Source organism: Callithrix jacchus, chromosome 10 (genome assembly GCF_049354715.1).
Source record: "Callithrix jacchus isolate 240 chromosome 10, calJac240_pri, whole genome shotgun sequence".
Lineage (NCBI taxonomy): Eukaryota > Metazoa > Chordata > Mammalia > Primates > Cebidae > Callithrix > Callithrix jacchus.
In genome coordinates this window covers 108,921,282-108,945,553 of record NC_133511.1, presented here as the reverse complement: position 1 = coordinate 108,945,553, position 24,272 = coordinate 108,921,282, and the positions used below count along the sequence as shown (strand labels likewise).

Sequence of the window (24,272 nt, the reverse complement as noted above, 5' to 3'; positions counted from 1 at the left end):
TCTCCTGCAGGGCTGTGGGGAGGATCAGGGATTATGTATAAAAGCTCCCAGGGCAGTGCCTGGCAGCCTGCTGAAGCTTGGAAAAAGGGCAGCAAAAACAAAACAAAACTGAAACCTGCTTTTCTTCATGCTACTGCTGTTATATTTGCTTCCTCAGCTCTACATGTAAGCTAAGCAAAAACAGAATCCCCTCTAACTCCTAGTTCAGCTCTAGTATCAGCAAAACACAGCGACAGGCTGCTGCAGTCACTAAGCACGCTGCCCTCTGCCACGGTCTGAAATTCCTGTCTATGTCTACACCCTGTAGTTTTACTCTGTGGCAAGTACCTACTTGACATTTCAGAAGGGACATTATTTTGATTATAAGGAAAGAGCAGTTCTGGCATATAGTATCAGGAGTGACAGCAAGAAAAAGAAAACTGAGGTTCTGCTGCTCTCAGACTCACACACCCAGGTAGTGGCCCACCCCATCTGCTGTACAGTAGAAATGTGTTTCCCTGAAAGACACGGGTGTGACAAGTGAAGAGATCAAATGCACAGCTGATGCAAGGGGAGATCATGACCCTCCATTAAGAAGGAGGGACACTGGAAGACTCGGAACCATCTGCCAGTTCTTTCATTAGTAAGGAATGGAAGATAAATTTCCTAGTGTCATGTATCAACCTTAAAACCAAAGCTGGCTGTATCACCTGGCCTGGTATTATTTGCATTACTAGAAGAGCTAAGAATTAGTAAGAGGCTTTAATTTATTCTTATGGTGATTTGAACCTCCCTCGCAGGAAAGTTTGGTATGGTGCTCAAACTTTATAAAGCATTTCATACTTCTTAGAGAAACAAGCTATGCTCCCTTGTTTGTTCAAAAAGGGCAGGAGCCAGAGAGCTTGCCAGAGAACAGCCTGGCCAGGCATGGTGCTCCATCTGAGTGCCGAGTCGGAGCGTGCCCAGGCTTTGGTATCTTCCAATGATCACGGGGAGCATCAATCTTACAGTCTGGAATGGAAATAGGAGAAAAAGCAAGAAGGCACTGTACCTTTCCCCCACTGGCAGACAGAGAAACTCGAACTCTCCTGCCCTATTTTCATCCATTTAAATTCATTTCCTTTCTCTCAGGTTTTCATTATCTTGGTTTGGAGTTAATCTGGTATACAGCTCCTGAGTCAAGAGGTCAAGAAGACACGTGGTTTTATGATGCAATAACGGGCAGCCACTCTGTTTTGTTTTGGGAACCTCGGTGACATCACAGACTAACCCTTGTACCTTGGGACCTTGTATGTAAGAAAACACTGAGTCACAGAGAGCCTTAGTCATAGGGCTACTGCAACACAAGGTGAAGAGAACTATTAGGCAATTGAGTGTATTCCCTGTAGGGCTGCTCCCACTTCTATCTGACTTGGGTCTAGATGACTCAAGTGATTCCCCAGGGGAAACTAATCTATGTGGAACAGCTGTCATGAGCAGGACTTCTGCTGCTCTTCAGCCTCAATTTCAGCCTGCTACCCATGACATCATTCAGTGATTCCTCCCTTCAAGGGTACAGTTTTCTCTTGTATTACAGGTGACTGCTCAGAGCACACGCCACCACTCTTTATTTGGAGGCCTGTAACCTGTCTGAGTGTGTCGCAGGAAGACTGACAGGCAAGAAGACTCAGTTACGGTGTTTCCTGAATATGCAGCTTTCCATTACAACAGTATGCAAGCCAAGATGAAACCACCTCTGTTTGGGTTTCAGCAGCTGTCTGCCTACAGAAGGCTCCAGAGTCTCTGACGCATATTTATATCTCCACTTCACTGAAGTCACAAGGAACAAACACGTGGAGATTTTCCCCAGAGGCACAAATCCATTCATATTTCTTCAAATGAAGGTGGGGGCAGGGAGGGCAGGAGGAAAACTGCTTATGAACATAATCATCCATGAACACTGCCACATGGATTTTAATTTGCCTAAAGATGATAGCGATTTTGAGCTGTGATTAGGGATAACTGTTCCCACAGTAGACCCATTACCAACGTGAATTACTGGCTGTCATTTAATAGGACTCCAGCTGGGAAACAAACCCCACCATCTTCCCAACAGCCACGCCCCGAGATCCAGCAGCACCAGCCTCTTGAAGTTGCTTCTCAGTGGAAGGTTTGCTCCGTCTAAGTGAAGCTTCTCTCTCAAGACTCTCACGTCACCAGGGCGTCCCTCAAGGGCCTGGAGAGACTGTCCGAAAGGTCAGGTTCACTCTGGGTTCTCTAGAGTGGTATTCTTTGGGCACTCGATGCTAAATAGAAACACAAGTAACTCTGACATAAATGCGCACATGAGCACGTTTAGTTCAAAGCAATTTAAAACTTTTTCATGAGAATACAGAAATATTTCCATCTTATCCCCCTTAAATTAGTAAGCTCTTTAAAGTCTTGTAGAGAAAGGTCTCCTTCATGAAACAAATTTCCATCCCCAGCCCCACTGTGCTGTGCCAGCACCTCTGAAGTGAGATATTTTCGTTTCTTCTAATTGTTACTGTTCCTCTCAGGCACCTGCCATTTCCCGAATCTCATAAAACATATAAATGGATGAGACCTAAGAGAGGCATGAGATTCCACTCTCCTGGTAAGTGTTTTGACATTAACATGCACACCTGAGAAATGATCTGCCCTAAAAATGGCATGGCCTAGCCACAGAGCTGTGTATTCCAGTAAGAGTCACTAGCTACCCTGAAGCTATTTACATTTAAATTAATTAAATTAAAAACTCAGTTCTTTATAGCATGCAAGCCACATTTTCAGAAGTCAATAGTCCTATGTGGCTAGTGGCTACTAATTAGGTGGCACAGATGCTGAATACTTTCATCATCACAGAAAGTTCCACTGGACTTGCTAGTGTCCATCTGGATTGTGAGTAGTATCAAAACTCCTTGGAAAGAATGTCAGCTCACTGCCTCTTGCTCATTATAAAAGCAGCTTGCTTTTCACCGTGTCTACTTAGAAATACTCCTGAGAGTCGGGAGACTGCCTCCACATGAGAGAAGATTCTTTTTTTTTTGGAGATGGAGTTTCGATCTTGTTACCCAGGCTGGAGTGCAATGGCCTCACCACACTCCAGCCTCGGTGTGCGATCTCCGCTCACCGAAACCTCCGCCTCCTGGGTTCAAGCAATTCTCCTGCCTCAGCCTCCCGAGTAGCTGGGATTACAGGCATGCGCCACCATGCCCAGCTAATTTTTTTTGTATTTTTAATAGAGACAGGGTTTCACCATGTTGACCAGGATGGTCTGGATCTCTTGACCTCGTGATCCACCCGCCTCGGCCTCCCGAGAGAAGATTCTTTACTTGCACATCCTCACCTGCCAGTCAGCTTGTGTTGCTCCTTCCATGATTAACAAAGTCCCGTGATCCAAGGGTATCTTCACTCTTTCCACATATGTGTAGTCTCCATTCTCTTCCTAGAAAACAGCATTCACTGTGCTAAATTTTTTGCCTGTATGATCAAGATGCAGCAGAAGCTGACAGTGGTCAAAAAAATGGAAACCTCTACTGAGTCAGACTGTGGGAATCCATATATAGCTCTGTCATTTGGCAGCTGCTTGACTGCGGGCAAGTTACCTCACCTCTCTGAACCCTGACTTACTCATTTGTAAAATGGGGAGGATGACAGTCACTGCCACCTAGGTTTATGATGAGCCTCCCTTGATAGAATATGTGTAAATCACTTGGAGACTGGCACGCGGTAGTGCGAGCTATTCGTGTCATCGTCATCATAAGCTAAAATGAAGAAAAGCCCATTCTGGCCTAAGAAGGAAATAAAAGTCACTTGTACAAGAATTCTTTACATCTGCCTGATGCTGTGCTCTTCATTTTGACATACTCAGTGTGGGGGAAATGGCCTTTTAACCAAGACTTGATGCGATGCCTTCTGCTTCACCTTTTCACAGTGTATGCTGGTTTACTAGTTGGCACCTATAGTCACAATTTTTCTCATAGCTACTTTGGAGTTTTGAAGATATACTCCTGCCTCTTTCCAGAACAGACAACAGCAAGATTTTCTCAAAGGGAGCTCTGGCTTGATCAAAACAGTGCTGTCAAACTGAGATTGGCTATTCACATCTTTGAGGATGGAGCACGACTCCTGTACACTTAGGATACAACTGCCTTGTATTTACACAGAGAACTCAAAAGCAATTTATGTCCAATATTCTCATGAGTCTTCACAGCACAGGCTGCGAAGCAATCAACTTGTCGTGTGACTCCTCCACAGCTGAAAACTGGGGCATTAAACAACTTCTGCGCTCACAGCCAACAAAGAGCATGTCAAGTGCTGAGACTGGAACAGATCTGAGCTTCCTGATTTCTCTACCTCCATTCTGGGCAGAACGGATGGGTCTATTCATTCATCTGCTTCACTTCCGATGCAAGGGGTTGTATTTGGGTTACTGCAGGATTGATTTCAGTTACAAACTGTGTTTATGTTTATCATTGTATGGGTTCCTCTGAGAACTTAACTGTTTACAAAGATTTCCCCTAGGGAAATCAAAATCAAAACAATAATGAACTTGCATAAACAATCTAAGTTCCAGGCCCCAATTTTTGGCAGTAACTTTGTCAAGCATAGTCATAATTGTTATAGACAGAAGATAGAAGCAATGTTTAAAATAACTTTTGGTTTCAGTGATTGATTTTAATTGTGTCTGCCACGTTTTCTCTTCCAGTAATAAGTGGGTACCAAAACATTTACCTTTGACCCTTCAGACAACCAGAAAGCAGTGGGAAGGTGACCCTGCCCTCAGGGCAGCCCAGCTCCATCTCAGAAAAGCAAAAGGCCGCTCTCTGGAAAAAAAAAAAGTGCCAGACAAAGAAGACACATGTCCTGCTAGAGAAAAGGTATCTGGCAGGAGTGCACTGTCCATGAGATTACAGAGTGCAAGGCTCCGTAATTTAGGCTGTAGAGTCAGCTACAAGGTTCAACACAACTAGAAGCAGAAGAATTTCTGCTACCCGCTACATAATCAGGGAGTACAACATGGGCCTTATCTACACATCAACTACAGACACTAAGACAGGAGAATAAAATAAAGTAGAAAGGAAAGACACTTAACCACAACACACAGGCAATTCAGAGATGAAGATCTCTTAGAACGTTAAAAACACTGTTGAGGAGAAGCGGGTGCTAGACCAATGGAAGAGAATAGATGAATACTGTAGTTCTATCTGGAAACATGAAGCAGGAATGCACCTCACAAATGAAAGAGAATTCCAAAATGCAAGAGAGAAACATCAGCACTGATGGAAAGTGATGTTCAGTGATCACATTTCACACACAGTTCCTGAGATCTGAACTTTTCAAATCAGAGCCTCAGGTTGGTTTTGAACACGTAATATTCAACATAAGCATTGGTCATACCAAAAAGCAGAAAAGGGTGAGCCTTCATTTGGGAGGGAGCCACTGGAACCGGTCCACAAAGGAGACAGCAATACATAGGGTCCCCTCTGCGAGAGGTGATATCATTCTTCGCTGCTTCCTATTTATTCCTTCAAGATCTCTGACTCAGAAGATAAATTCCTAATTTGCAGAAGGAGGCAGACAGGAAAGAGGGCAAGGGATCCTACTAATGCAACACAGAGCTCACAAATGATTCCTTCTCTTGAGGTCAGAGTGGCCAGATCATAGGGCCACCCTTCCACTGAACCAAGATGCACGGAGACTTTTTCCATCTAGGAGCCAGATGAAAGGCCAGAGGAGCTCACATAGCTGTGCATAAATGCTCCAGTTGATAAATGGATAAGCAACAGTGGAAACATAGGTCAGACTGTTTAGAGGAGCACCTTCTTAGTCATTAAGCATGGTTAAGTTACCCAAACACATCTCTGTAGCCCTTTTGATTTACTCAGGGCTTTCTTCAAAACAAAACAAAACACACCTCCAAAAACCAGGGCTAAGGGTAAAATTTTCCATCCTGCATCCTGGTTAAAAGAAGTTTTTAGGGTCACACTCAAGCTACAGAGTGGGTTTTGTTATTAGTGTTCTCAGTTTTCCAAATACCTGAAACCCTACAAATACACGGAAAGAGCGAAAAACATATATTTTTATATTAATGTTGATCACATTCCCATTTCTCCAACCACAGCCAGTTCATTTGAATGCTTAATTACACTTTCCTAAGGCTTCCGACAACTCTTACCTCCACCTCACCGAGATATTATCCTATGCAGTTTCCTTTAAGAAAACACTATTTAGGCTGAAAAAATCTGGGTGTATTTACTGTTATGTCATTTTTAACCATCCAACAGATGGGAAACCTAAACATTTTTCTTTTCATTGGAAAGGTAATTCACACTGTATGAGATTTGGATTTTTCTTATAATTACCCCTTTCTTGTCCTATGAGAATGCCTTAGAAATTATAAACAATCACCAATGCTTTAAAATCATCAGCTTTTCTTTCTAGATTATAAAAAGTAACATAAGTTTACTAAAATAAATTATGCAATTGTAATTACTTATTCAACCTCTGCTCTTATAAACTCCATGAGGGAAAGTTTATTGGTCTTCCTGTTAAGAAACATTCTCAGTGCCTATCACACATATCAATAAGTATGTACTGAATGACTGAGGAAGAGGACACAGAAAATGCAGAAAATCACCTATGACCCTACCATCCAGAGTTTACCCGACGTACACACAAAGTATTCCAGATATACAATCGTGTACGCTCCATCTGTAATATTTTATTGAGCATTTTTCTCTATCTTTAAGTATACATTTCAAAAATACAGTTGTGGCCAGGTGCAGTGGCTCACACCTGTAATCCCAGCACTTTGGGAGGCTGAGGCGGGCAAATCAAGAGGTCAAGAGATCGAAACCATCCTGGCCAACATAGTGAAACCCATCTCTACTAAAAATACAAAAATTAAAAATTAGCTGGGTGTGGTGGCATGCACCTGTAGCTACTTGAAAGGCTGAGGCAGGAGAATCGCTTGAACCCAGGAGGTGGAGGTTGCAGTGAGCTGAGATCCCGTCACTGCACTCTGGCCTGGTGACAGAGCCAGACTCTGTCTCAAAAAAAAAAGAAAAAAAAAGGTTCTACAATATTCATTTGTATGAACGTATACTTCCTTTAAACTCACAAATACTTTTTGACCACCATACATATCAGGCATTATGCCAGTGCTAAGGATGGAGCAGTAAGGAACACATGGTTGGAGATTCAGATTTTCACACACCAGTATTTTTTTTTAAGAGGTTAAATAAACAAAAAGCTGCTGTCAGTAGATTTTGGGGCAAAACATTTCTGCATATATTTCTAGCATATATTCTTAAAAATGGAATTACTGGAGCCAAGTGTATGGACTTTAGGGCACCTGATTTATGCTAAACTGCTTTCTTGAGAAGGCTGCAGCAATCTATAATCGCATCAGGAAATATGATAGTATCTATCTTCTGGCTCAACATTACCAACTGACAATAACGAAAATAAAATTAGGGTAGAAATGACAACTCATTCAAACTTAAGAGATCTTGGATTACGACCCAAATTTTTTTTTTTTTTTTTGGAGATAGAGTATCACTCTGTCACCCAGGCTGGAGTGCAGTGGTGTGATCTCAGCTCACTGCAACCTCCACCTCCTGGGTTCGAGCAATTCTCCTGCCTCAGCCTCCTGAGTAGCTGGGATTACAGGTGTGCACGACCATTGCTGGGTAATTTTTTTGTATTTTTAGGAGAGACAGGGTTTCACCATGTTTCCCAGGCTGGGCTTGAACTCCTGGGCTCAAGTGGTCCACCTACCTCAGCCTCTCAAAGTGCTGGGATTACAGGCATGAGCCGCCACATCCAGCTCAAGTTCAACTTTTTTACATTCTGTTTGCTATTTTGTTTCTTCTGTTGTGAACACACTCTGTTCATGTCCTTTGTCCATTGTTCTACGGGGGTGTTTATGCTGCTTTCTTATTGATCTATGACCATAGACATAGATAGTAAGACATTTACCCTTTGGTTTGTCATACTTTTTGCAAATGATTTTCTCATTTGCTATTTGCCTTTTAGCTGTACTTATGATATTTAACACAGAATAGTTCAAAACTTTTAGAGTCAACTCTACCGACCTTTCTTTGGCTCTCCTTCATGATTTTTATGCTTAGAAAGTCTTTTCCCATCCTGAGGAAAGTTAAATATACAACTGCATTTCCTTTTTTTTTTTAAGAGTTTACATTTTTTAGACTTAACTCTTTAATTTATAGGGAGTTTGGTTTTTTGGTGGTGGTTTCTTTTTGTTTTTATTCCCTGCTTCTTTCTATAACAGTTTCCAGGTACTTAAACCAAAGCCTCCTGCTAAACTTTTTCCACAAGATCAACCATGGCGTATGCCCAGGTGTCAGGCACATTAGGCACTGTATCTGTTATTGCTCATCCTCACTACAGCCTTGCCAGGGAGGCAAGGGAGGTGATATTATCCATTTTATCATAAGCAAAGGGAGCAGAAGGGAAAATACTTTTCTAAGGCAAAAGGCTAGCAGGAGGGAATGCTAGCATTTGAGTATAGATTGGCCTGGCTCTAAAGCCCTATTCTTTCCACTATACCCTGCTCTCCAAAGTCAGCTCTATTCCTTCTGAAATCCTAATATTTCCTGTCCTAATTATATGGCACCTGGACTATACTGTAGGGGTCACAAATACCAGCAAGTAGCCTAGGTGAGAGGTGTGGACTGGGTGCACCACAGGGACAGGAGGAAACCATGCAGAACCAGGGGCCTGCAGACAGGTGGTGGCTGCTCTGCCAATAAGCCGTTCCAGATCACTGTTCCCCCCATGTTGCCCCCTCTTCGGGGTTTTCTGGGGAAGCTGATACGTGGGATTTTTATGTGAAATTTCCTGAGTTATAAATTTTGACAACTAATTCAGTGTCTTTGAAAATACCGGGCAATTTAAACAAGTCTGAGGCGCAGATTCAGCTCCAGGGCTGCCCAGCTCTGCTGCTGATGGGTCCATGACATGGCTGGCTTCTTTGATTCCCCTGTCAGTCACCTTAGCTGACTTATAAGCGTCTAAGACCAGCTGTCATCTGATGTGCTCTCGCATCCCCTTTGCCATTCCATGCCGTAGTTCCTGATAGAAGCTCAGGACACAAGTGCTACATCATCTTCAAATATCATCTTCCTTTACTGAATTAAATCTAGAGGTAGAAACTGTGGGAAAATATCAAATACAAGTACAATTGCTTTTAGTTGGCAACTGATTGTACCATAGGTTCCTCTAAGGTTTCAAGCAATGGGCAGAGATTTAAATTACAGCAGATTTGCTTACTGTATTATTTTATAGTAATTTGAATAAATCTTAGGGGCCACTATCACTTAAATAATAGTGTATGTAGGTCTTTCAAATTAAAATGATACCTGAATGACTGAGGCTGGAGGGTGAGGATGGAAAAAGTACCTATCAGGTACTATGCTTATTACCTGGGTGACGAAATAATCTGTACACCAAACCCCTATGGCACACAAGTTACCTGTATGACAAGCCTGCACACATACCCTAAGCTAAAAGTTTCAAAAAAAATTATACCTGAAGCTGTCCATACACGAGGGATATTTGTGTACAATGACCAAGTTTGTCCCCTGTACTTGTTTTTTTTTTTAAATGTAACAGCAACTGGAAATTATTTACTGTATTTATGTCTATCATAAAGAATTGACCAATATGCAAATATGTGATTTGAACATGGTTGACTTACAAGTGTTGCTACAGCTTTTTAGAAAACACAGCCTGTGCTATGTATTAACCAAGGCTCAGGAGAGCCTGTGGGCCTGTGCTCTGTGTAGAGCTGGGAGGCCAGCCATCCTGTCTCTCAGTGGACAATGTACTTTCCTGATAAGGAAGGGAAGGGCAACGGAAATACACCTCAACCGTTTTATTGCACTAATTTTTTTTGTAATCTGAAATTGTATTGTTTAATATTTTCAGTAAGATTTTAAAAAATAAATGCCACGAGTTAAAAAAAATTATCACATTCTTCATCTCACCCCCAAATCCACCAGAAAAAGTCATTCAAAGCAAATATGCTTCCAAATTACTGATTCACATAACAGTGAGGCATTTGGTTTTCCACATCATCTCTGATTCCTTAGATGAGCTAAATAGAAAACCTCCATCTTTTTACTAAGAAGATACTTATAAAAACAAAGCACAGATGAGCAGAAAGGACAAGGTGGAAGCCTGCTACCTGTTTCTCATTTTCCAGGTTCACAGGAAGCACCTGGCACACAGTAACTACTATTCATTTCTGCACTGGAGGCATCAGGAAAGGCTTCACACTATAGGGAGCCCTCTTAAGTGAAGAAGGTGGAGAGTAAGCCTAAGGGAGAGCAAAGAGTAACTTAGTAGAATGGAGCAACCACATAGGGAGCAGTGAGAGGCCGCAGATCTCTCTGGGCATGGAGCATGTGTGGATCTGACAATCTGGCTAAGGAGTTTCTGTTCCATCCTTTGTTCCAATAGAAGCAAATCAAGATTTTTGAGGTGGAAAACAAAGTGATTAAAGCAGTCTTTATGCTCCCTTCTTTATTCTCTTTCTCTGAATGACAATGTACAATTCCACAGTCTTACATATGCTCTATACATTAGTTTTAATTTGATTCAACATTCAACAAATAGTTGTCTAAGTCAAGTCATTTAACACTGGAGTCTCAGCCACGTAATCTGTACAGTGGAAATAATAATGGCATCAACTATATAGAATTATCAGAGAATTCAACGTAAAGAAGTTAGTATAGAGTCAGGCACAGTCGGCAGTATACACTTGTTACTATTAGCGTTTTACTATTGTGGTTATTCCAAAATTCCCAAATGACATCTTCAGCCAGGCCTGTTGTCTGAACTCCAGACTTACACAGTCGATTGCCTGCTTTATATTTGGAAGCCTCAAGCATCTCAAATGTTGCCTGTAGAAGAAGGAACTCCTCAAGCAAGGACACAATCAAATGCAGAAATCCCTGCTTCTCTTCCACCTGAGTAAACAGCAACTCCACTCACCGCTGCTCAAGTCAGACACCTGGAAGTCATTCTGGATCCTTACCCTCGAATCTAACATATTATCGGCAACCTCTGTCGATTCTTCCTCCAAAACATACCTCAAATCCATTAACTTCTCTTCATCCCCAATGCCACTTTAGTCCAAGCTAGCAGTCTTCCACTGCGATGACTACAAACACCTCCTCTTTTATTTAGTCTCTTACTCCTGCCTCTTCCCAAATTATTCTTCACACAGCAGCCAGAGCAATCTTCTAAAATAAAAATTTGGAGTTCTAACCATGAGTTGTAACTATTTCTGTTTATTTGATTACAGTCTAGCTCCCGTAACCCCCATGAGGACAGGGACTGTATTTGTCACATTTACTACTATATTCCCAGAGCTGAGCATAGTATAACACCTGACACACAGTGGGGATTTAATTAATATGTGGGGAGGGGAGAATGAGAGAAGAGAGAGAAAAAGAGAGGCAGGAAAGAACTGTTCCTAGAAATAATACCTGACATCTGGGTAATGGACAGAAGAGAGTGAGTAAAGATTGGAATTGGGGACCTCAGGGTGAAAAACCAGTCATTTTAGTACTTTAGGCTCGGGGTTAAAAGTGCTTGAGATAAAGATGGTGGTTGTAAGAGAGGTGAGTGCTTTAGCTAGTTTGAGAAAAATTCAGATGACTTGGGACTTGATAATATATGAGAAACAAGGGAACAAGGAAGAGCAGAAAATAACGTATGGTGCTAACCTAACCAAGAGAATGGTCAGGTTAACATGAACATAAATGAACTTACCAGCAAGTGTGGAGTTTTTCTGAGAGAACAAAATAAATCTGATTTTGTCATTGCAGGGTAGAAGCCACATGTGCTGTTATTAAGAGGAAATGTCTCGTGAACATGCAAAAGTGATGACTGGAACTTCAAATGAAAGTCAAAGGTAGGCCAGGCACGGCAGCTCCTGTCTGTAATCCCAGCCCTTTGGGAGGCCGAAGCGGGTGGATCACGAGGTCAGAAGTTCAAGACCAGCCTGGCTAATATGGTGAAATCCTGTCTCTACTAAAAATACAAAAATTAGCCAGGTGTGGTGGTGTGTGCCTGTAGTTCTAGCTACTTGGGAGGCTGAGGCAGAAGAATCACTTGAATCTTGGAGGAGGCTGCAGTGAGCCGAGATCACACCACTTCACTCCAGCCTTGGCAACAGAGCAAGACTCCATCTCAAAAAAAAAAAAATAAAAGCTAAAGCTGGAGATAGGAGACGCAGAAGTCACCCCACCAAAGAAGGAATGGTTAAAGCCATAAGAACTAATGAGATCCTATTTATTTGTTTATTCAATCAACAAGCATAGCACTAAATGTTAGGAACATAATGACAAATAAGACAGAAAGGGACCTTGCCCACATTGTATTTACATCTACTGCCAGTTCATAACCTCCTAAAAAATAATGTGGAGAACAATAACAGAATCAAAGATAATCTTGAACCTCTATATTTAAGGGGTGGATTGGGGAAAAAAGCAGCCTTTAAGGAGGCACAAAAATAGTGATGAGAAAAGTCTGGGAATTCTAAAACAAGACAGTATTTCAGAGGATGAAAACTCAGATAATAGAAGGGCAAGCTGCACACACAGAAGTAATGCATCCTGGTAACCAACATGACAATGGCAAGAGAGGATGACTGAGGACAGGCCAGCGGACCTGATTTGAGGTCAATGGTATGAGAATAATTTCAGCCAAGTGGTGGGATGGAGCTAAAGAGCAGGTGTGTAAAGAACGAGTTAAACTTTGAGAAAGGGGAGACTCCAGATGCAGAAAACTCATTCCTGAATCTGCTTCGAAAACAAGAAAAAGCCCAAGATGTCAGCATATCTGCAGGGTGAAGCAAAACATTTCTTCTCGATAGTAACAAAGAGATTTCTCTAGCCCACTGGTCCAAGGGTCAGACAGAAGGTGGAGTTGCTTGACCATGATACTCACAGCATTTTCTGCAGACTGAAACGATATTCGAAAACTAAACACTAGCCCGTGTTACAGCTACTTGCCTGCTGAGAGCCACATGTCCATGTATTTGCCCTATCACTCAACTTATGGCTATGTCACTAATGTCCTCTTTTTTTCTTTATCATTTCTTTTCAGCTTGTTTTCCCAAATTGTGGTGTTGCCTTGCCCTTGAGAACCCAGCTGGGTTCTAGACTGTTTCCTGGATTATCTAAGCTAGCAGCTAGAGTTGGACTGCAAAATCGTTCCTCCAGTGCTGATACAAGAACACAGCTGGACCTTTAGTTACAGTGGTAAAATATTTTTAAAATCTGACATAAACATAACATATTAATTACAGAAATGAGAAGACAGAGTAAAGCTGGGGCCCTACAAAGTCATCTTTGCAGAGTTCTTCTGCTGACTCAAACCACACTTTCAATGATGACATCCTAGCATCGATCTGAAATACATTACTTTAAAAACAGAAGCTGTTTCTGAAATAAGATCTGCTAAAGTAAGAAGCCAGCTAGAAAAACACAGATTTTAAGTCACTGAGGTTATTGGTTCAAAACAGTTTTAAATTCACTTGTCACATAAAAATCTTTGAGTTTTTCTAAAACTCTTTCCTGATTGTTGGCATTTATTTGGCTTGGAAGGTTCTGGAGAGGCAAATGAGAAGGGTAAGCAGAAAGGACTGGTGCGATCAATTGTTCTATACCAGGCACACCCAGTGATATTAAAAGCTCAATGAAATGGGACCTCACCAATGTCTCACACTAACATATACACCATGGAATACTATGCAGCCATAAAAAACGATGAGTTTGTGTCTTTTGTAGGGACATGGATGAACCTGGAAACCATCATTCTCAGCAAATTGACACAAGAACAGAAAATCAAACACCGCATGTTCTCACTCATAGGCAGGTGTTGAACAATGAGAACACATGGACACAGGGAGGGGAGCATCACACACTGAGGTCTGTTGTGGGGACTAGGGGAGGGACAGTGGAGGGTGGGGAGTTGCGGACGGATAACATGGGGAGAAATGCCAGATATAGGTGATGGGGATGGAGACAGCAAACCACATTGCCATGTATGTATCTATGCAAGAATCCTGCATGTTCTGCACATGTACTCCAGAACCTAAAATACAATAAAATATACATATATTTAAAAAAAAAAAAAAGATTGTGGGAGGCCTGGGCAATTGTTGGCTGCAAAAGAGGCTTTCTCTGCAGGCATCAAAAGCACAGCACTGTAGCCCGAACTACCATGCTGACTTCTGCCTTTCCTTCTGGAACGCAAACATCGAAAAGTAAATGAAATTTAGAACGAAATACCTGCTGACAGCGTTTAGTGTTCAGACTTATTGTCGCAATAGTAGTGGGGTAGGGTGGAGGTGACAAGTTACTGAGTTTGAACAAAAACAAACCTGGCTTTACACTCACTGTTGAAGCTGTTCCAGCTACACTGAATGTGCATGTGAAATCAGGAGAGTTCATGTGATGGAGATTCCATTCTGGGTAATATAAAATTTCCAAAAAAATCCCACTTAAAAGAACTGCTATTTTGAAAGAGCTTCCACATCAGGTCGCAGCACCAGAAACAAATGCCCTTCATCCTCTGAAAGCATATGAGAACACATTCCGCCATACCTGATCTCCAGCTGAGCCCAGTCACTGGCAGAAGTGCAAGCCTCTCCAGCCATCTGTTAACCAGAACACTCACTCCCAAACTGTTCCTGGACATAATCTGATCAGACACAGCCCCCCAGCACTCTTTCCCTCCTGTACCCTTCCATTGTGTCCTTTGGAATTCCCATTCAAAGATGAGCAAACTCAACTATCCCTTAAACCTCAATGAGCTCTGAAGGTTCCCTCTGCTTCCTCATCCTAATTGAAACCTGGCTATCTCTGGAAGACTGCAAATTCCCTGACACCCTCTCATGTGGAAGGAGATCACGCCTCTGAAGCCAGTGGCTCACAGAGCCAGGTGACAGGGTATTCTCTTTACTCCTCAATAACACTTTCAGACCATTATTCTGCAGCAGAGAATAAAAATCTCTGTTCCTCTTAGCTCATGACATTAAATTGTCCCTTTTTCTCTTCTCTACCTTGGTCTCAAGGTATATACAAAATCTAACAATGTCCTAAATGGCCTCCTTGTTTCTTCTAGTCCAGGCTCCATGCAGTAGCAATAGTGACCTTTTAAAATTGCCAATCAGACCGTGTCACTCTTCTGCTTAATACACCTCACTGGCTTCCTGATGGACATAAAACAAAATCTGCTCCTTCCTGAAGCTCATGAGTCTCTGTGTGCCCTGGTGCCTGCCCAGTCCCCCAGTCTCACCACCTGGGACACTCCTCAAGCTGGCTCACTCTGCTTCAGGGCAGACTCCTTTCCCTTACTCAAACACGCTTTGGTCTTTTCTGCCTCAGTGAGGCAGCTATCCTCCCTGAAAATGTGACCTGTGAATTGAAAAAAAATCACCAGGCTTAGGAATAGTCCTTAAGAGTATGGCAAGGAGGAAAAAAAAAACCTCTACCACTGGGGCAAGGTTTAAAAAAGTCAGGGTTGCAGGCCGAAATCATGGTACACACAGAAACGATACTGAATCACTTAGTTTAATGAGGAAACACTAGTTTGTCCTCCTAAAACTAAAAGTGCTGTCACTAGTAATACAAAGCTGGGAGGCTTGTTGCAAAAATCAATTATTCCTAGTGGGAGTCCAGGCATGGATTCTAGCCTGAGACAAGGACCCAAGGAAGCAAATGAGGACTCCAACTCCTAAAGGATCTCGAGTCTGAAGATAACTCAAGTCCTACCAGGACTACCTTTCTTTATCTGCTTAAACACACACATATCCATGTGCGCGCAAACACGCGCATGCGCTCTCTCTCTCTCTGTCTCTCTCTCTCTTTCTCTCTCTTATCCACTTACCCTCACATTCTCCAAATCATTAAATGGCACTAGAGATGGGAGCTCAAAAACTCAACCACCATTTCTGATCCACAGCCTGCTTTCCCTCCCTGAGGCTTCCCTATACTCTTTCTTTTTTTTTTTTTTTTTTTGAGACGGAGTTTCGCTCTTGTTACCCAGGCTGGAGTGCAATGGCGCGATCTCGGCTCACCGCAACCTCCGCCTCCTGGGTTCAGGCAATTCTCCTGCCTCAGTCTCCTGAGTAGCTGGGATTACAGGCACGCACCACCATGCATAGCTAATTTTTTGTATTTTTAGTAGAGACGGGGTTTCACCATGTTGACCAGGATGGTCTCGATCTCTTGACCTCGTGATCCACCCGCCTCAGCCTCCCAAAGTGCTGGGATTACAGGCTTGAGCCACGGCGTCCAGCCCTATACTCTTTCAATGAATGCCATTTCGCAGACCAAGGGCACCTTGGAGTTCAGTTTCACTGCTATTTCCTTTTTCAGTTTCCATATCTGAAAAGTCACCACAGCATCAACCATTTACAAAAGCTTAAAAATTCACTGATTACTACAGAAACTTTCATGGAACAACTTGTTGATCACTTCCATGAAGTAGCTACCCATTATTATTCCCATTTACAAAAAAAGGAATAAGGATAAATGAAGCAGTTGAGTGCTTTTTGCCAACATCAGGGACAGAAACTGGAAATACAACCAATTTTGAAAATTTTATTAGAATGTGTTTTTAAATGATCATGGCTATCAACAATTTATTTCAAATATTTCGATTACTTACTATTTACTTATATTTATTTTGTTTACTTTAAAAAAAAAAAAGAGACAGAGTCTCACTATGTTACCCAGGCTAGTCTCAAACTCCTGAGCTCAAGTGATCCTCCCACCTTGGCCTCCCAAAGTACTGGGATCACAGGTGACAGCAATCATGCCCAGTCTCAAGTATCTCTTGTCATCTCTTAAGAGTAGGTGCTATAATTGGCAGATGGATTAATAGGAACGATAGATGACTGGAATAGCAGCAGTGGGGCTACTAAGGTGGAGACTGTTTCCACTCTATAAAATCCTGCATAGTACCAGCTTATCTAATTTCCAAAGTTAAGCTATTTAGTATCACATTATTTTGGATTCAAGTATCTTTATTTTTTCTCAAATCTTACAAAAAAATCAATATTTATGATTTGACTGACCTTTCTATACTCTACTCTTCCCAGTAGTGTACAAAAAACCCACAACCAATTGGCAAGAGAAGCACATCCAGTTCACTTGGATCTCTCATAGTCTCTACTGTTAGACTTGCTTTCACAACCGTCTCTTCTGGCAATACAAACAGCATTCACGAGGGCTACAGAGGACTGGTTAGAGGGCTCAACCTGCCACAGCTCGATCACCTTGCGGTGAATAGGAGCCCCTCACATTTGCAGAATTCAGCTGATGAAGGATACAGTTTATCCAGAGGTAATTTGCTAGAAAAATAAGGCTTTTGGCATCTAAACCTCCAGTGCATCACAAACTTCCTGCTATTATCTAATAACACCCCCCCAGCCATCACTGTTTCCATGGTAACCGACAGAGAAATAGCAGCCTGCCAAATGGCTTTTGTAGTTCCTTTTCCAGCTTGTTTTTTTCAGGATAGAATTAAAACTAGCTGGGAAAAGAACCAGACTAATCTTTGCAAACAGGAACACAATGTAGTTTGAAAAGTACAACTGGGTTTGGGACAAGAAGAATAGAAAACCTTTAATAAAACCAGCCTGATAGAAGAAAAGAAGGTCTACTGAAGTATATTTGATAAGATTTATGACAGTCTTAAGACAATATAGCCTGACACCGGCCAGAATATTGATAAGATGCTCTTCACTTAGTCTTCAATTTGAACTAAACAAAAAAAGGAATCAGAATGAATGTAAAAGCAAGCTCAAATAAGTCTACTCTGTCCCTGAGTAATGACAGTAATATCATTAAAGGAAAGGGTAATTTACTCTAAAAGCAAAATGAATGAGCAGCAGTTGGCAGACTTAGACTCTAGGACCGTGAAAAAAGAACCGGCACCTCAGAGGAGGGAAATATTTAATCCCAGGGATGAGGTATACATGAAGCTGACTGAGCTGATGCATGAATCAGAGGGCACTGGTGCTTACGAAACAAAGATCTCCTTACCATCTCAGCACAGGGAGAAATTGTTAGGATACAGTGTGTGGAACTGGGGCAGCTTTCAGTGGATCAGCAGTTAACGGAGATCTGCTCAGGGTGCCAGACTGCAAAACAAACAGCTGCTGCTGCAAGGGTGGAGGAGTTTGAATTTTTTAAAAATCAAGACTATTTCTCCTTGAAAGTGGCCCAAAACAAATGCTTTTCTGTCTCAAAACCACATACTTGAACAAAGTGCAGGAAATCTCATGACTCCCATGTCCGCCTCAGATGAGAAACTGTGACTCAAATCAAATAGGCATTAACTTCTCCTCCGATGGGTCAAAGCTAACAGGAGTTTGAAAGATTCCCTCCCACAACCTCTAATACACCCTGAAGGTCTCAGCGACAGACATGAAAATTACAATCTGTAGTAGCACACCGAGATAGGTCCCTAAGAGTTACAGGAAGTCAGACTCCTACAAATCCCACACTGAAGACTAATCTAGTTTGTACTTTTTAGTTTGTGCTTTTACCTTGGGTTGTATGAATCATGAGTCATGTTCTCATCACCTGAGTTTATAAAGAAAAGTAAAATTTTGCAATAATCACTTCCTTTCAATCCTTTGGGGAAAAGGATTATTTATAAGATAAAGATGATGCACTCCAAGATACAAGGCTCAACTCAAAGAACGGGTCTGCACTTCGAGGTTTGCTACATTTGTAGCGCCCCAGGTTTCTGGAACAGTTACTGAGACCTGAAGGAATCTTTTCAAAAATTTAAACTTGTATCCTGTTTACACAAAATGGAACTTACAGGTCCTGGGGAAAAAAGTCACTTTTTACTCGTGTGATTATAATTTCAAATATATTAACATTCAATTTCCAAATCTTAAACAAAAGCCAGAATTGAGATGATAGACAAAAATTGCATCAAATTCAATCATACTTAAGACTAGGCCGGAAGCCAAAGCTTACTACAGTGAATAACCTGAAGTACCAACATGTTTATATTTCTTCCCAAATCCATTTCCTCAGCCAACTTTGTTAAAATCTCAGGCAAATTTTCTTATTGGATTTGTATTTTAATCAAATCAGCTACCCATCATCACAGTGCACATTCCCTTGCCACTGGCAGACAGTTACGTGGACTTTACCACTTCTGAGTACTTCATGGCCTATATTCTCATTCATGTTCATCAACATAGACTCCAAGAAGGCTGAGGAGAAGAGAAAGCTTCAGTATGGGTCACGGCAGAATAAGGTGCTGTTCCAAATGGTTGCCCACAGAAACAACGCTGTATGTGGTAGTTATGCTCTCCAGCTACATGCTTACCTGTAACCTAACTGATGTGTACTACTCTTGATCACCATGTATTATATCTCTATATGAGACAATGAAGAAATTCAGCTGTCTGAAGGGGAGAAGAAATGGGGTATTTCTGGGCACCAGAATATTGTTAATGCATAATATTTGGAAACTGTTTATACAGTAAAATGATTTATCCAGTAAGCACACTTAGGGAATTCTTAAGCTCCGAATCTATAAATATGCCCACATTTTTAAAAAGGGTGGTAGTGGTGGTGGTGATGAATGTATGTGTGTGTAAAGAAACAGTAACCGAATACTTAAATACTGAGCAATAAGGAAAGTAAGTGTGAAGAACTAAAAACCATTATTATACCAAAGGCTATATATACCATAGCTTATTTGCCAATCAGGAGGCCAGAAGGATAACTCTAAGGCACAGCACTAGCACATGCTAGATGAGCTCCAGCAGAAGACAGATGATTTCATCTTACTCATTCACTGCTACAGCCCCAAGTCCCAGGACCACTCCTGGCAACAAGCTGATGTCCCATACATCTGGCTTGACAAGAGAGTCTGAACTTACTTAGACATACAGTGTTTCTCTATTATTTATATAACAGGAGTCTTGTAAGAGCAGAATGAGTTCTTCATACATGTGAACTTGGTATTCAACTGAGTGGAGGCCTATGTACAGAAGTATAATCATATCTAAAAAATATAGCAAAAGTTGGTTTGTCTGATTCTTAAGTGGTACTCCCTGGTACATGAGAAGGCTGCTTGTGAATGTAACTGAAGGCTTAGGGAGCAAGTTCACTTAGGAAGCAAGTTCGCTCACAAAAACCCTGGTAATTAACAATCCCCTGACAATAATCACACTTTCTATGTAAACATAAGAAAACCTAATCAATGGAAATTATACCAACAAAAGATGCTTAATGGCATATATGCAAAATTACACAATATGCTTTAAAAATACCATGCCTAGAAACCCAATACACAATAGGAAAACAGTCTGTTAACTGTATTCTTATTGAAGTATATCTGATGAAGAACAGACATGACCACTGACTAATAATGATGTGGTCTGGCTTAGGTCTATTCAAAAAACAGCTTGGGTCAGGCAAAATGGCTCACGCCTGTAATCCCAGCACTTTGGGAGGCCAAGGTGGGCGGATCACCTGTGGTCAGGAGTTTGAGAACAGCGTGGCCAACATGGCAAAAACCCATCTCTCCGAAAAACACAAAAATTAGCTGGGCATGCTAGCATGTGCCTGTAATCCCAGCTACTCGGGAGGGTGAGGCAGGAGAATCGCTTGAACCTGGGCGGCAGAGGTTGCAATGAGCCGAGATGGCGCCACTGCACTCTAGCCTGGGCAACAGAGTGAGACTCTTGTCTCTAAAAAAACAAACAAAAAAAACAGCCTGTTGGTTGGCCTTCCACACTGACTGGGTCTGGTTTAACGTTATAAGCTGAATGATCAGGAATACTTGTTAGAAAGAGATACAAACCCTGAAAATAAAATAATTTGCTCTTTGCTTGGTGTTACTATCTTTCTCATCCTAAGGTGCTTCACTTCTGATTTTTCTTTTTAATTCATAACCCTAGTATTCCTCAAATGTCACACTATGTAAATAAGAGCTGGGGTGGAAACTGAAGTTATTATAGTTAATATTCTGATCACTGCTTTCTACCTGAATGTGGACAGAGCACCACCTCTGATAATCTGGCTTGAGTTTCCTTTCTCTGAAAGAGTTACAGATTCACCTTCATTTCAGGAGAAGGCTAAGAAGAAACAAAGATACGTGTAATGCTCCCTTACAGAAAAGTGGCCATACTACCATGAAGAACACTTAAAATAAAGGCTTCTTCAGGGGCATCTTGCTTAGCCTCCTTCCTCTTCCTGAGCCTCCCACTAGCTTGAGTCATCCTTCTACAGACTATCCTTCACAGCATTGATCACGACTGCAATTATTTGAGAAACTGGCAATATTCATCTACCCCAACCAGACTGTACCTCCAGGAGGAGAGGGAGTCTATCCCTTCCATCAATGAAATGAGCCCCCAGCACCTAGCAGAAGGCTGCCAATTCTTGTTGGATACATAAATGAATGAAGGAGTATTATGGAAGTCAAAAGTTAACCATGGAAGCAATCACTTGAAAATGTTTCATCACCAAAACGTGTATTCCCATGCTCTAAATCTGAAAGTAGAAGCGTTTAGGGGTTCTACTTTTTTCACAGACTAATAAGAGGCAGGAAGAGCATAAGAAAAAGAGGATACTCACTGGTGGTGGCTTCTTTCTCATTTCAAATGTGCGTGTGGCACCAAAGCTGAGTGAAGCAATAATGGGGCACCTCCCTAGTGAGGGTTCATCATCGCTGTGCCAGTCCACGCTGTCCTTCTCATTTCGGTAGAGATTGCAGAGTAAGGAGTTGAAGGTGTGGCCGGTGTTCTCCTCAATGCGGTTCTTCAGTGTGCGCAGCACAGGATGCCACTGCGATCCACGGACCAAGAAAAGGGCAGAGACAGTCGCAGCACACACAACATGGAGGCCGCATGGAAAAACAGAAGAAAGGACAAAATCAGCCAAGTTATAACCAAGCATGAAATAAGCAAACCACTTGGAATGCAACAAACAGAAGGCAAGAAAAGTAGTTTAATTCCCTCCCATCATTTCTATTTTGAAGCAAGTTGATCTCTGGAACTTTATAAAAGTACTAAATTTAGTACAGCAATGTCTTGAGGACCAGAATCTATCTACCCATCTCATCCTTTCCATGTTAAATCCATGGCCGTTGCAAAGAAGCAGGTAGCAGTATATTCAGAGCAGTAACCTTGGTAAATCATTAAGGTGGCAAGTGGAGCAGCAAAGCTGACATGTCACTAGGTAGTCAGTGGACCTAGACTGAAGCCTGAAGAGTGAAACAACTTTCCTGCTGGGTGGCCCTCTGTTCGTTCTATTCCTATTTCATCCTGAATGGGAGAACTGCTTTTTAAAAAAGACATTTAGTATTTCCAGAGTGGCTAACTTCCTGAAAACATAACCTGAAGAATAAAAACGTTCTTTTCTAGGGAGTGAGACTCATGATATGCTCCCGACAAGTGCATGAGCCGTCAACTTGACAGAAGACTCACAGATTCCACGGCCTTGCCTCCTGGGCACTGGCTTCACTGAGGTAATCCATATTTGGAACTCTCTTGCCATGTATTCCATGAGAAGTTATGCCCCTAACCTTAGATTGTACTTGGAAGTGACAAACAATATAGCTTATATTGGTTCTCGCTGGAATTCTGTCTTTTCTCCCAGAAATCTTGAGTACTTTACAAAGCTTCCTTTAGAACAATGGTTCTCAAAGTTTACATTAGAAATTATTGAGAAGCCCAAAGAACGTTTGTTTATATTGGTTACAGCCATCAGCTTTTACCATATTTAAAATTAAAATTGAAAAAAATTTCAACTGATTAAATCATTTAACATGCAATGAAAGGCCGGGCATGGTGGCTCACACCTATAATACCAGCACTTTGGGAGGCTGAGGCGGGCAGATCAACAAGGTCAGGAGTTTAAGACCAGCCTGGCTAATATGGTGAAACCCTGTCCTGGCCAATACGGTGAAACCCCACATCTACTAAAAACACAAAAATCAGCCGGGCGTGGTGGTGTGCACCTGAAGTCCCACCTACAACCTACTTGGGAGGCTGTGGCAGAAAAATTGCTTGAACCCGGGAGGCAGAGATTGCAGTGAGTGGAGATCGTGCCATTGCACTCCAGCCCGGGCAATAAAGCGAGACCCTCTCTCAAAAAAAAAAATGCAATGACAAACTGATTACGTGTTAACCTCAATATTTTTATGAAAAATAACTATAATGTCCAATACAAATAATTAAATAATAGATGAGAAGGGTGACATTGTTTTTTGCAAATCCTTTTTTTTTTTTTGAGATGGAGTTTGGCTCTTGTTACCCAGGCTGGAGTGCAATGGTGCTATCTCGGCTCACCGCAACCTCCACCTCCTGGGTTCAGGCAATTCTCCTGCCTCAGCCTCCTGAGTAGCTGGGATTATAGGCACGCACCACCGTGCCCAGCTAATTTTTTTGTATTTTTAGTAGAGATGGGGTTTCACCATGTTTACCAGGATGGTCTCAATCTCTTGACCTCATGATTCACCCGCCTCGGCCTCCCAAAGTGCTGGGATTACAGGTGTGAGCCACTGCGCCCGGCCGCAAATCTTTTAAACATCTAACTTAATAGTAGAAAGTTGATTCTCATATTTGCTTCTGCATTCAATCTGTTAAAATAAGTTATTTTTATTGAAGTATATGAAAGAAATTGGCTTCACACAGGTATGTAGTTTACAGCCTTTTCAAATAACTAGATATTCTTCTTTGGTATTATTTCAAAACTCAACAAATGCTGATTTCTTAAAGGTTAGTTGCAACGCGGAATCTGAAACCATTTCAAACTTTTCATATTCTTTTATATAAATGCACTGTCAGCCTGGGCAATAAAGTAAGATGCCCCTCTCTACAAAAAATATTTGTAAAAATTTTAGCCAGGCACAGTGGCCCATGTTTGTGGTCCCACCTACTCAGGACACTGAGGCAGGAGGATCACTTGAGCCCAGGAGTTCAAGGCTGTTGTGATTTAGGATTGAGCCACTCTGCTCACTCCAGCCTGGGCAACAGAGTAAGACCCAGTGTCTCTAAAAAAAAAAATGCTTTAAATAAAAAATAAATAAAGCCATTGGTCCAGCCTGCACTTTGAATGAATCTTTAACCTTGTATAGTTTTGTAATATCAACCACTGGTCATCTGGAAAATATTAGTTCACTAAGTTATACAGATCTTCTAAATGCTGATGCATTTCATTATACAATAACAAAAAAAATTCTCATTCAACAATATTACCAATGATCTC

General features: G+C 41.7%; 1 protein-coding gene across 5 annotated transcripts in view; it reads right to left on the bottom strand.

Moving 5' to 3' along the window:
• Nucleotides 1-1,914: 1,914 nt before the first annotated feature.
• ALKBH3 (alkB homolog 3, alpha-ketoglutarate dependent dioxygenase) overlaps nt 1,915-24,272 on the bottom strand; it is a 43,729-nt gene continuing 21,371 nt past the window's right edge. For all 5 annotated transcript variants that reach the window (XM_035262394.3, XM_009007969.5, XM_035262392.3 and 2 more), the window contains 3 exons: nt 21,639-21,848; nt 3,326-3,424; nt 1,915-2,264 (listed from right to left, as the gene is read on the bottom strand). In XM_035262394.3, the coding sequence (XP_035118285.2) occupies nt 2,187-2,264; nt 3,326-3,424; nt 21,639-21,848 (387 nt within the window). In that variant the 3' untranslated portion in view covers nt 1,915-2,186. The remainder of the gene's footprint in view (nt 2,265-3,325; nt 3,425-21,638; nt 21,849-24,272) is intronic.